The 12,561-nt window shown below is 41.3% G+C and overlaps 1 protein-coding gene across 1 annotated transcript; it reads right to left on the reverse strand.

Moving 5' to 3' along the window:
• Positions 1 to 5,183: 5,183 nt before the first annotated feature.
• CETN2 (centrin 2) lies at positions 5,184 to 12,482 on the reverse strand. Its single transcript, XM_081897060.1, has 5 exons — positions 12,324 to 12,482; positions 10,059 to 10,217; positions 8,049 to 8,177; positions 7,342 to 7,479; positions 5,184 to 6,035 (listed from the first exon to the last, which is right to left on the reverse strand). The coding sequence occupies exons 1-5, from the start codon at positions 12,324 to 12,326 to the stop codon at positions 5,946 to 5,948; spliced, it is 519 nt and encodes a 172-aa protein (XP_081753186.1). The 5' UTR covers positions 12,327 to 12,482; the 3' UTR covers positions 5,184 to 5,945.
• Between the last annotated feature and the right edge of the window lie 79 nt (positions 12,483 to 12,561).

A 12,561-nucleotide genomic window follows, 5' to 3' on the forward strand; every position in this document is an offset into this window, starting at 1 on the left:
GCAATATAATGAAAATTTAATAGAAAACTAAAATGGAAGAAATCCTGTCTAACAGAACAGTAGCAATCATGTAAGTTATATCTAACATCTAATCCAATATATTGTTGTGGGTTTGCAGGGTCCAAGGATCCCTTAAAATTCCTGGGTGCGAGGTTCTCCCCATATTTTCTGAAATTAGTAAATATGGGGTTTGAAGTCAAGCCAGCTTCCTCAGGAGCTAGGCTTCTTTAGAGGGGTGATAGCAGAGTCACTATCCTGACAAAAGGTGAGGCATTCAGCATCGGACAAGAAAGGGGGAGGCTGCCAGGGTTATAGGGGGCAAGATGTCACCACAGTAAAAAAAGTGCTTTTTGCAGGAGGCTTTTGAAATGAAGGTTGCCAGTGTGACAGAGGGGATGCTGGAAGCAGAAGGGGAAGAATTGTTTTCTGCAGCCGGAAGTGGGCAGAACTCCATGCATGCTGGCTGGGAGAGGCTGCTCTGAGAGGCTGGGGACCATGGCTGGCTGCTGTTTTGGACCCAAGCTTGTTGAAGCCACGAGAGGAGCAACAAGAGACACTCTTGGGGTGTCATGTTCTGCGCCCCTTCTGTGGAAGGCTTTAAGTGTAAATGTGTGTGAACAAACCATATTTCTAAGACACAGCAAACTCCACTGTGCCTTGATTTTGCAGTGGAAACACAACCCTGGGTGAGTGCCTGGAATCTTGTGCAGATTGAGGTGGTGTTTAACAACACTAAAGGCAAATTCTTCTCTCTCCCTAAATGACACAATCCATACATAAAAGAGATATCAGCAGGCATGGAGAGGAACCCCAAGATTTGCAGAAGGACAAATCATACCAAGAGGGGAAATTAGGGTGGGACAAGGGTATTGGAAGAAGCAAAAACAGTTCCGTGAGGACTGAGGATGCTCAGGCTATTGCAAGAGGTGGTGGCAGTGATCTCGAAACCTGGTCGTATGAAATGGAGCATCACGGAAAAACGCATGGCTGACTGGCACCCTGAACAGGAGCACTTTTTATTTACTCTCTCACTCACTTGTATAAGACAATTATAAACTGCTCTACACTGTAGGGAATCCCTGAGCAGTGTACGTACGTTAAATAAAATAGAACAGAAAACCAATCATAAAACAGTGTTAAAAATGATTTTAAAAGGCCAGCAAGGATTAAAAACTGCAGACATAAAACCGACCAATTTGGGAAGGCACTTCGCACTGCAGCATTTTGCTAGAGGTCCCACTTGACAAATAATATTTTTTAAAAATTCTATGAGATGCAAAATATATGCAGAGATTTGAAACAAATTAACACCCAGTGCACCTCCAGTTTAGGAGAAGTGAGTCCATGCTGCAGATTTTTCAGCTTGCTTTATTAACTTGAGTGTTTGTTCTACACACTTCTACCTACTTTTCCACTTTCCACGTTCAAAGCAACTTGATTTTTTAATTAACACCCCAACCCTCAATTTAATACAATGTATTTCAAAGCTGGTAAACCAATAAAAACAGGCATAACAAAAGGAAGCAGAAATTATAACAAAAGACATCCACATGATTTAAGGGGAAAGGCAGGTGTGTGGTTTTTTAAAAAAGGAAATTAAAAGTGTGGATGCCAGACAGAACACTTTGAAATGGGGCACAATCATTGAGAAGACCCTGTCAGAGATTATGCTGTGGATATGATTAAATGAGTAGGATTTGTATTGGAGAATATGGTCCTTCAGATACTCTGGTTATAAGCCATTTCTGTATTGATTTCTGATCTTTCTTTTGGAAATGCAAAATTTTGTCATACTTTTCCATTACTGACTTTCTCAGAACATAAGAAGCTTCCGGACCAGGCTAGTGGCCCATCTAGGCTAGCATCGTGTTCTCACAATGTCCAACCAGATGTTTATGGGCTATAGAGATTTATTGAGTTTTCAGGATAATGAATGTAAGCTTCAAAAGTTCAACGAAATACAAAACTTAGTGGGTAACTGGTTCCAATATCACCAATTAAACAAAATCTATAAAAAGGATTTAAAGAATAGATTTACAGAGCAAAAGTCAAACTTTGAAGTAAGTTTATGTGAATACAATGAGAAATTAATTTTTAAAATGTATAAATTGCTGATGGCATGGGAAACAAAGGATGAAATGGTTTGGTTTGGAAGGAGGAAAGGAAGGAAGAATAACATTTAGTAGCATGATTTCAACTTTACTTGTTAGAAGAGCAGACATGCAATGAAAATACTTACTAAACAGGCTTTCTTTTCCCACAAAAAATATTTTGATACCCCCTAGCGGCATAGCTTGAAACAGACCAGAAGAGGGGAAATAATAAATTGGTAAAAGTGTCATTTGGAAATGTGTTTTATTAATCTCCATTGACCAATAATTTATAGAAATGACTCTTTTTTTTCTATTAACTTTAAAATATTATTGGTTTTGGTGGGGGGGGGGAGACTCAAACACAAAGGAAAGTGTTTGCCTCTACATAAGGTAAAGGTAAAGGGACCTCTGACCATTAGGTCCAGTCATAGCCAACTCTGGGGTTGCGGCGCTCATCTCGCTTTATTGGCCGAGGGAGCCAGCATACAGCTTCCAGGTCATGTGGCCAGCATGACTAAGCAACTTCTGGCGAACCAGAGCAGCACATGGAAGCACCGTTTACCTTCCTGTCAGAGCAGTACCTATTTATCTACTTGCACTTTGACGTGCTTTCAAACTGCTAGGTTGGCAGGAGCAGGGACTGAGCAACGGGAGCTCACCCCATCATGGGGATTCAAACTGCCGACCTTCTGATCGGCAAGTCGCAGGCTCTGTGATTTAACCCACAGCGCCACCTGCGTCCCGTTGCCTCTACATAGTTCCATCCTTATTTCAGACATCGTGATATATTGATATATCACAATGTTTAGCTGGTGATATGTCACAATGTTGAAAACCAGACATCGCCCAGCCCTAACCGAAGTCTGTGTCCTTGGAAATATACTGTTCTTACTTTTTGACATGCCTGGTGGCTTGGGAAGACTTATTGTGTTGCTGTGCTGGATTGTTTTTAAATATAATTTTGAATTGTGGTTATTCTTAATGATTTTGTACTGGTTATTTTTATACCCTTTGTGAATTTCTTCTTTAAGAAGCATGTTATAAATGTTTTATAGAGCAAGGCCCCATCAGCACTATTCATTTAAAGCAGTATCATACCACTTTTAAAGAGCATGGCTTTCCCATGGGAACTGTTAGGAGTGCTAAGAGTTGTTAGGTGACATCTGTTCCCACCACAGAACTACAATTCTCAGGTCCAAGGAAAGAGCGATTTATTGTTAAACTGCTTTGGGATTTCTATACGGTGTAAAATTGTCTTATAAAAACACTTGATTTCCCTCAAAGTCAACACCAAGATATACCATTGTAACCAACAGAAATATATTATTGTTTACAATTAATTTCTGAAACATGAGTTGTGGTTTCATTAAGAGCTTCCCATTCAGTATAATGGGTCAGAATGTCCCACAGAAATGGGATATATGAATGCCTAGTCAGTATGTTGGCATGTGGCTTCTAGCACGCTAGCCATGATTGTGACCAACTCTACAGGTTATTTTGTGTGGTTTCTCAGAAAATAAGGGAATTAGCTGCACGAGAGCAGAGTTAGCAGATAATCACCATTACAGAGTAGGGACTTGTCCTTTCATGCAGTTTACTCCTGCGCTGACAGCATTTGAAAGTTCATGCTATGCAATGTTTTGAAAAGTGAATCAAGTTCAGGTTGTGTGTTTGGGTTGGGTACCTTCACTAGATACCTGAAGGAGTATCAAATCCACACTATTCAGCCTGGACACTGAGGTTCACTTCCAAGGATCTTCTGGAGGTTGCAAAAAGTGAGGTTGCTGGGAATCAGGCAGAGGGCCTTCTCAGCAGTGGCGCCCTCCCTATGAAATGCCCAATCATCAGATGTCAAGGAGATAAAGAACTACACAGCTTTTGGAAGACGTCAGAAGGCAGCCCAGTATTGGGAAGTTTTTAGTGTTTGATATTTTATTATTTTTAATATTTTGCTGAAAGTCACCCAGCCAGATGATTGGGGTATAAATCATCATCATCATCATCATCACTAGATATCTCACTTTGAAAATGGTAGGTTTGGTCTTTTGAATGACGTCTTGCATACATGCCCTAACAAATGGATTAAGGAGTTTTTACTATTGGTGTTTTTGTAACAATCTTCATTAGAAAAGCTGCCTAGGTTCCTCAAGTCCTGTCACCCTCCTTAATTCATTTAGTTCCCAATTTTCTTGCATCTGGACACACTGCAACATGTATGTATTCTAATGAGATTTCTATTAGAGCCGCAACAAGTGAGATGGGGATTCAAAACTGCGTGTAGTTATATCTGGCTTTGACCTGTGGCCCATGAGTACCCAAAAAATGAAATAGGGGTGCCTCTTTGGTGGAACTGATCAGGAGTGTGACCCTGAGGTGACAGGAGTGGTGGGGCATTTGATTTAAACCCATAAAAGCAAGAGCATAAATCTCTGTTTTGCTGATAAATATCCTGGCTGTAGCTTCAGTCTCCTGATATCCAGAGTGCTGAGGTTAAATTTTTCATTTCCATAGGAGAATTGTAAATTACAAACACACACACACACACACACACACACCCTTTATGGTCTGCTGATTTTTTTCATTTGACTTCAAACGTATGAGTTCCTACCTTAATATTGTATTAAATTAATAAATTAATAGTGGCCCAGATGTTTGAGCTGCTGGCTGAGATAGCACTTTGTGGGACCTGGGAGTACAAGCTGTGCAGTCAGCACAGGCAGTGCAAAATGGGCTTTCTTTCCCTCCATGATCTGCTGAATAGTTGTAACATACAAAAAAAAAACACACCAAAAAAACCCAGCCACCCAATGCATAGTGGTGAGATGGGCTTAGCATAGCCTTTACCTCTTAGATTCCAGAGTGTGAGCCACTAATGAGTTTTTGGTTGAGGGTACAGAAAGTAAAGACTTATGACAAGAGAAACAGGGCAGGAAACTCCATAGGAAATCCATTTCCTGCTCTTTCAATGATTGGATGTACAATCCAACACTGGGTGAGAGCCATCCCACTGCAGCATCAGCAACAGGATAATTAACTGGAGGTGCCCCCTGCCATCTGCCAATGTAATGTGTAATAAAGAATACAGACAACTTTGCTGTCGTGAACTATTTTATGTCATCTTTTAAATTTCAGCAGCACAAACAATAAGCATTTGGAAGAACTGTTACAGGCTCTTTCCAGGCAATTCAGGGATTCAAAACACACCAATTTTACATTCAATGCTTTTTGAAAAAGTGTAAAGGCTAATAAGTAAGTACACTGTTTTCTTTTAAATCAAGGCTTAAATACTGCAGGCACTGCATTTTAACCTCAACATCCAGAATCAAGTCACCTCCTAGAAGGCAGGGAACGACCAATGTGGAGTAGGTGCAGAAGCAGAACTGGAGCTATCCACTCTTTGGCATCTTTTCACTTTGGCAAGTACCAAGAGCCATACAATGCAAGCTTCAGATAATTAAAACAAGTTTTTAAAAAGAAACATCCTTGTTTCTGAGAATACCTAAATTGTCTCTGCCAAAAATAAAATAAAAAACACTTCCTTGCATGTAAGTCCAGTGTTCAAGTACACAACCTCCTTCAAAAGGCAGCTCAACCAAGGAAGCCACTTCACATTACTGTTGGAAATATAAAAGATGGGTCTGAAGCACAACATTAGGAGGTGGTGGTGGTGGTGGAGTCAATAGAGAAGGACATGGGCATAAAAAATGTGAGGGGTATCTCACAAAGCTAGTGAGATCTGGGCTGCTGCTGATCCCTTCCAGAAGAAGCACCACAGAGGTCAAACTCAGGTAACAAAACCATGATGAGATTAAAAAACAAAACAAAAACCACACACACAAGATGCCAAGCATCTCAGTAGAGGCTGGTCTTCTTCATGATTCGTAAGAACTCTTGCTCATTGACCTCTCCATCTCCATCCCGATCAGCTTCATCAATCATTTCCTGAAACATGACAAAGAATCAAAGGCCAAACCCAGTGAGTTAAATGATGGTTGTGGAAGGGAAGGAAGAGGCATCTTCTTCTTGCAATAGGTTTCCAAAGGGGATTGAAAATACACTTTTGCCTTTGGCACTCATTCTGCCTCAAAATACATCAGTTTGTTCACCAGCAGCTTTTCATCTAACATACGTAATGTTACCTAAGCATCCTAGTCATTCAGTTTGGGGAGATTCCTTTAGAACACTTGATAGTTTGCCTGGGAGTGTAGCATCCTGAATAAATTGTTAGACAAACTTCACTACATTAATCATAATCAACTTCAGTTCATTTACAAATAAGCTGAACTTCACCAATACCAGTAGTTGCAGAACACTATAGTTTCTTTCTCTTGAAAGCAAAAACACCCATTTATTCCTAATAATAATAATAATAATTTGTAAATAGGGTTTCCATCATATGCATTGGTTCAACACTTATCCTTTTAACAGCAGCATAAAACATGGAGATTAAACAGGTAGTTTTTCCTGACATGGTGATAGTGGGAAAATATTCATCAGTTATTTTCAGCATGTCAGGCTGTTGTTAAAGGCACAGGATTGGGTCAGTACAAAAAGTGACATCCTTATCAGATTTTTATGCCAACCTTCTTTCAAGGACATATCCCACACACCCCTCAAAAAAATCTTCATATGCTTTAGTCTTCAAAACAATGACTGGATGAAAATCACACTGTAAGCTTTGTGAATGGGTGGGTTTCCCCAGTCAAAGTCCAACACTAACTAACTGCTATACCACAAAGGCTCTCAATAAAAAGGACATGTCCTTCTTCCTTTTAGGTAGACAAGGTGTTGAATACTCTACTTAGGTGAATCAGTCATGCCAGGGGAATTCCTCAGACTGCTTGTTGCAGGTAACTGTAACAATTCTTTTGAAAGTCCCCAAAGTATTGCAAGAGCTGATGGGGAAAGCAGCACCCCACCTCTTTCAAATATTAACATCATAAGAAGACCACTCCTGGATCAGAACAAGGTCCATCCAGTTCAATTCCCCCAAAGCAGCAAATCAGGTGTTCCCATGAAACTTACAAAAAGGACATGAACGTGATAGCCTGCCTGCAGGTTTTAAGAATCGTACTACCAATGAAAGCGAAGGTTCCATTTAGCTCCAACTTAAGTACAAATTTGGGATGCTTGACAGGCTACAGAATTTGAATGCAAGTGATTCAGAGCACTCTTAGTAAATGCAAGCTTGCTAAATCACTACATTGAGTGGCTTAAGCATGCATGCAAACAGACACACAGTCCAAACCTGTAGCTCCTCGTCTGTAAGATTCTCCCCCAGTTCTTTGGCCACACGTTTGAGGTTTTTGAAAGAGATTTTGCCAGTTTCGTCATCATCAAACAGCTTGAAGGCTTTCAGAATCTCTTCTTTTGAATCCTTTTCAGCCTTATTTTTTTGATAAAGATAAGTAAAATAGTAACATTTCAGACATTTGTTTGTTACACATGAAAACAACCAGCTATTGAAATGGCAAACTGCTATAACTTTTCTACCCGTGTAAGAAATATAAATATAACAAAAAGTAAATTAAAGAACTGCCACCAAAATTCTGGGTATAATTATATAGCCACATTACTGCAGATACAAAGTTTAACAAATCAGAGAGAGAGAGTACTACATCCTTTTAGGGCACGCTCTATCCTCATTTGGTTGTGGTGAATGAATAGACCTCTGTAAGAGGACTTTTATTTCATTTCAAAGAATCCAACCACTGCTATCCAATCAATAAAGGCCAGAGACTGACATCTATGTGGCTTTCCCAGTCACCTTAAAAGCAGTTGATATGTGGATCTCCCACACACCCCAGAATTGGTGCCTTACAACAGGTCAGAGTCCCACTTCCATCACAATTTTAGCACACAAAGATGCAAATATCATAACAAGGTCCCTTTAGCCCTCCCTCATAGACTTCAGAAAACGGCCAGATTTTGTGGCAGCTGTTTAGATCAACCTACCATTTTCTGGGTCATCACTCCTAAGAAGTCATGGTAAGTAATCTTTCCAGTTCCTTCCTTGTCAATGTCTAAGATCATTTTCTTGATCTCATCTTTCTTAGGTTCAAACCCGAGTGCTCTCATGGCAACCTGCAAACAATGAAAACAGACTGGCATCTCAGCAGGAAAAGGAATAGTAAATACCTCAACTGTACACTATAGAAGCAGAACTTCTGCATCTGAGACAAAGACTATATATTTGCATTCTTGTCAGCAGATGTACTAGTGTCAAGACTATGGGTAGGAAAGGAAAGTAAATTTGTCTTAATGGTGTTACTTTGACAGAGCTCCCTTGCTGTTAACATACTTAGTGGTCAATACTGAGAATATCCACTGCTACATAAGGTAGGAATGGAACTGGGAATGGAGCATACTGGGTCATCTGAACTGGCATTATAACAATGTACTCCTCCAAAAGTCTGGAGAGAAGGCAAATCAGCTCATGCAACTCTTCATCGGATAAGCAAACAACCCAATACCACTCAAAAACTAGAACAAAATTATTTGCTGTTTTTTACCTCCAGATGAGATAGAGAGAGGCAATTCCTGGCAAACTAAGGATAATCTTTCTCAATGGCAACAACACTAACAATTCAAATAGATTCCAGGCCAGGAAACCCAAAGCCTCACACAAATAATCTTCATCTTCCAAGATAACAATCAAGTCTAGAAAATATAGAAACCTGTGTTCTTTTTTAACATCTCTGCTTTGTTAAAAGCTGAAATCCTCCTATGAGAAATGAGATTATGAATGGTAGTGATGGCCAAGGAGCCCTGTGCTTGCCCCAGAAACCTGATTCTCTCTGCTTCCTGATATTCCATCCCAGTCTCCCAAGGGGAAAATAACCTCATATTGGAGACAGGGATGAGGTCACACAAAGTGGAAGTGGAAGTCTCAATAATAGGAGAGACTCCTGGATTGAGTAAAGACAATGCCAGCACAGTGACACTAGCAGTATCTTCTGCCATCAGGAATCACAGAGATTACAATACTTCCATGTATTCTATTTTGTACTGCTGAAAGTTTAAAGAGAGAAGTATTCTCCTGTAGCTCCTAACAAGAAGTAACCCTTTCTATACCCATGGTATAAAGATAGAATGAAAACTTTGTAAAGGCACATGGCTGTAACAAAGAGACTTGACTCCATTAAATGAAATCTGAACAAGACTGTTCTAAGATAAATCTGGATGCCACTGAGTTTTTCAGACTGTATTTACTTTAGCTGCTGAATTTGTCATTCAGGGGGAAAGGTTAACCTTATACTCTTTATCTCCTGTTTATTCTAGTCCTTTTAGATTCCCTCATTGAAATATCAGTGAGGAGAAAAAATGTTAACCACATGTAACAACAAAAGCATGATTTGCACAGCTGAGTCTGCATCAGTCACAAAGCCCTCTCAGAGAACTGTCATCAACATATGATCATATAAATATGCAAGGTGTGTGAAAACAACCAAAACAAGACTATCTGATGAGGGAGGGAGGGTTGAACAGGAACAGCCCCAAGACCTATACATTGATCATTAAAGAAGTGGGATGGGGGTGGAGGATAATTGCCCCAAAGGAGACATGCTTATGTTTTCAGATATGCCTGTAACCACCCTTTATGTCCTTGTTGCCTCCTCTATTCTATTCCAAGCAACAGATGCAAGATAACCTTCAATACTTCTTGGGTATTTTCCCAATACAAATAAAGCCACAGACAAAAGTAGGATAGAGTAGACAAAAGTAGTATAATGAAGAACAATGGAGAAGAATGACACTACCCTTCTCCAGTAGCTACCCTATCACTTTAGTTCAGACTTCAACAACCTGGTACCTTCCAGATGTTTTGGACTACAGCTCTCATTGGCCAAAGTCAGCTCCACAAAGTATAATCCTCTATACGTTTACTTAGAAGTAAGCCCCACTGGCTCAATGGGCCATATGATTACAATCTTAAGACACATTTAGTCATGTTTTTCTGCTTGCCTTCAACTCTTTCACATCAATGTTCCCAGTGCCATCAGTATCAAACAGATCAAAGGCCTCCCGGATCTCCTGTTTCTGCTCTTCAGTGAGCTCAGTCTTGGGAGCTGCCTTCTTCCTCTGAGGTGGAGCCCCCACTGGTGTTTTCTTGTAGCTGGAGGCCTTAAACATATATCAAAGACCAAAAAAAGATAACATTAAAACACAAGTACATGGTTTTAATCTTCCTGAACATTTAGGAGACATTAGTCAACCAAATGAATGAATGAATATTTCAGAATTCCAAACAAATTATCACATTTGTGTACTGTCTTCCCTGAAAGGAGCTCAAAGCATGAAATTCTTGTTCTACCCTGTTTGAGGTAAGGTGAGGTTGAGGTAGTCAAATGCCAAGTAGTGTCTCTCATTCCTCAACAGGAAATTAAAGATGGATTTCCTACATTTAAGGGCAACGCTTTAAAACCTGGCTATTTACAGCACAGAAGTATTACAAAGATTATGATTTCCAAGAGTACATGAATGACCAAGGGTGAACTAGAAACTCCTGGTCAAATCTTGCTTCTTCCATAAACAGCCTCGTTAACTGTTATGTTTGGTTGTTGTAAGGATCATCAAGGTGAGTGTTGCTTCTACTGAACATTATAAATCACTATTTACTTATTAAGTGTCAGGAATGCAAAATTGTTCAGGAGACGCCATAACAGTTAAATAGGTTTTCACAGTACAATTCCATGCAGGCTTGCTCAAAATTAAGTCTCACTGGACTCAAAGTGTATTTAGGACAGCAGTCCAAAGGGGCAGTGTTTATTTAAAGTATTTTAACCTGCCTTTCAAGGCACCTGGCCTTCACAAGGCAGCTTACATGACTCTAAAACACATTAAAATATACTTCGCCCATCCATCCACGCAAAAAGAGAGAGAAACCAGAAGAACCTGAAGATTTATACAAGCACAGCAGAATTCAGTTAAATGCAGGCTTTAAAAGAACAACAGCTCTGAAGACCATTTACTTAAGACCAGCAAAGAGGGGGCTGGCAAAGAAAACATCAGGGCCTTTCCGGTTGAATACCCTACCCCATTTATTTTAAAATTGTAAACAGCCCTGGGTGCCTTGGCAGAAATGCAACAAACACACTTTGATGCCATACATATTTCCCTGGACAGGTAGTTCCAAAGTGTGGGGCTACCACTGAAAAAACTGTATCCTTAGCACCCACCAGCCTGCCAGCTTTTGCTGGCAGGCCAGAGGGCAGAACCTCTGGTGCTGATAATAAAGCTTGGACAGCCTCACACAAGTGTAGGTGACCCTTCAGATAACATGGATGCAGTCCTCTGCTGACTGTGGGTAGTTTGGCTGTCATCCACAGGCTGGGGGATTACCCACCAACCAGTACATCAATCCTGTTTCTAACTGAAATGGTCAAACTGCTTCAACTGTCCTGCTATCAAGTGCCTATGCTGGATTATAGGGGTGTAAAAGCCTTTGGCCCTCCAGCAGTTGCTGAGCTACAACTCCCACCCGCCCCCCCTGACCGTTGACCATGCTTGCTGGGGCTGATGGCAGTTGTAGCTCAGCAACATCTGCCCCCAACGCTTCTCACATCTGGATTACAGAGACAAATGCTGTTTCATGCCAAAACTAAAGCAAGCCCCCCACCACCACCATCAACACCTCGCTCCACTTAGGAAGTTTGCTTATGAGAGAGCAGGTAGGCTTCTCCCTTACATCATACATTTCTATGCACAGGGATTTAAATTTTATTTATAGACAGAAAATCATTGTAATCATGAATTTGAAGGCCAGCAGGAGCTGTCCCTACTGGAGCAGCGGCCCAGACGGATTTACTACCTTTGAGAGAGGCTGAACCTCAGCACAGCCCCCGAAAAAACAAGCACCTCGAGATGCTCCCCCCCCCCACATCAACAAACAAAAAAGGAGGGGACAACCCTCGAGTCCATCACAAGGACCTAGACCAGACATCTTTGGACTATAACTCTCAGCATCCCTAGCGAGAAGGGGCAATGGTCAGGGATTGGGAGTTGTAGTCCAGCTACTCCTGGGGATTCCAAAGTTGAGAAAAGCTGACATAAACTATGACGCCAACCTGGGCTTTCACTTGCATAAATTAACATAGGAATAAACAAATCTGCATGACGGTTGCCTTCCCTGCGAGGGAGGCGGGGTTTAACGGCCCTTCTCTACTAAGCCGCGCCGGCCTCTCCCTTCACGTCCTCCTCCCCACCCGCTTAAGTCATAACCCCACTGACCATCCCGAGCCGGGACCGTCAGAAGCCGAGCCGGTCCTGAGGCGGCAGGAGGCGTGGGAAGAACAACCAAAAAAAAAAACCGCGGCGAGCTCAACTGTCACCACAACAGCGGTCCCTCTCAATATCGCGGCTCCCTATTGGACCCTCTCCTCACGCGGTGATGTGGGAGCAACCGCTCTCGCGATTGGCCGGCGAGCCGGGCGCGCGCGGCGGCTGTTATCCAACCCCACTTGGCTGA

The sequence above is a fragment of the Podarcis melisellensis genome (assembly GCF_964234715.1).
Source record: "Podarcis melisellensis genome assembly, chromosome: Z".
Classification (NCBI taxonomy): Eukaryota; Metazoa; Chordata; class Lepidosauria; order Squamata; family Lacertidae; genus Podarcis; species Podarcis melisellensis.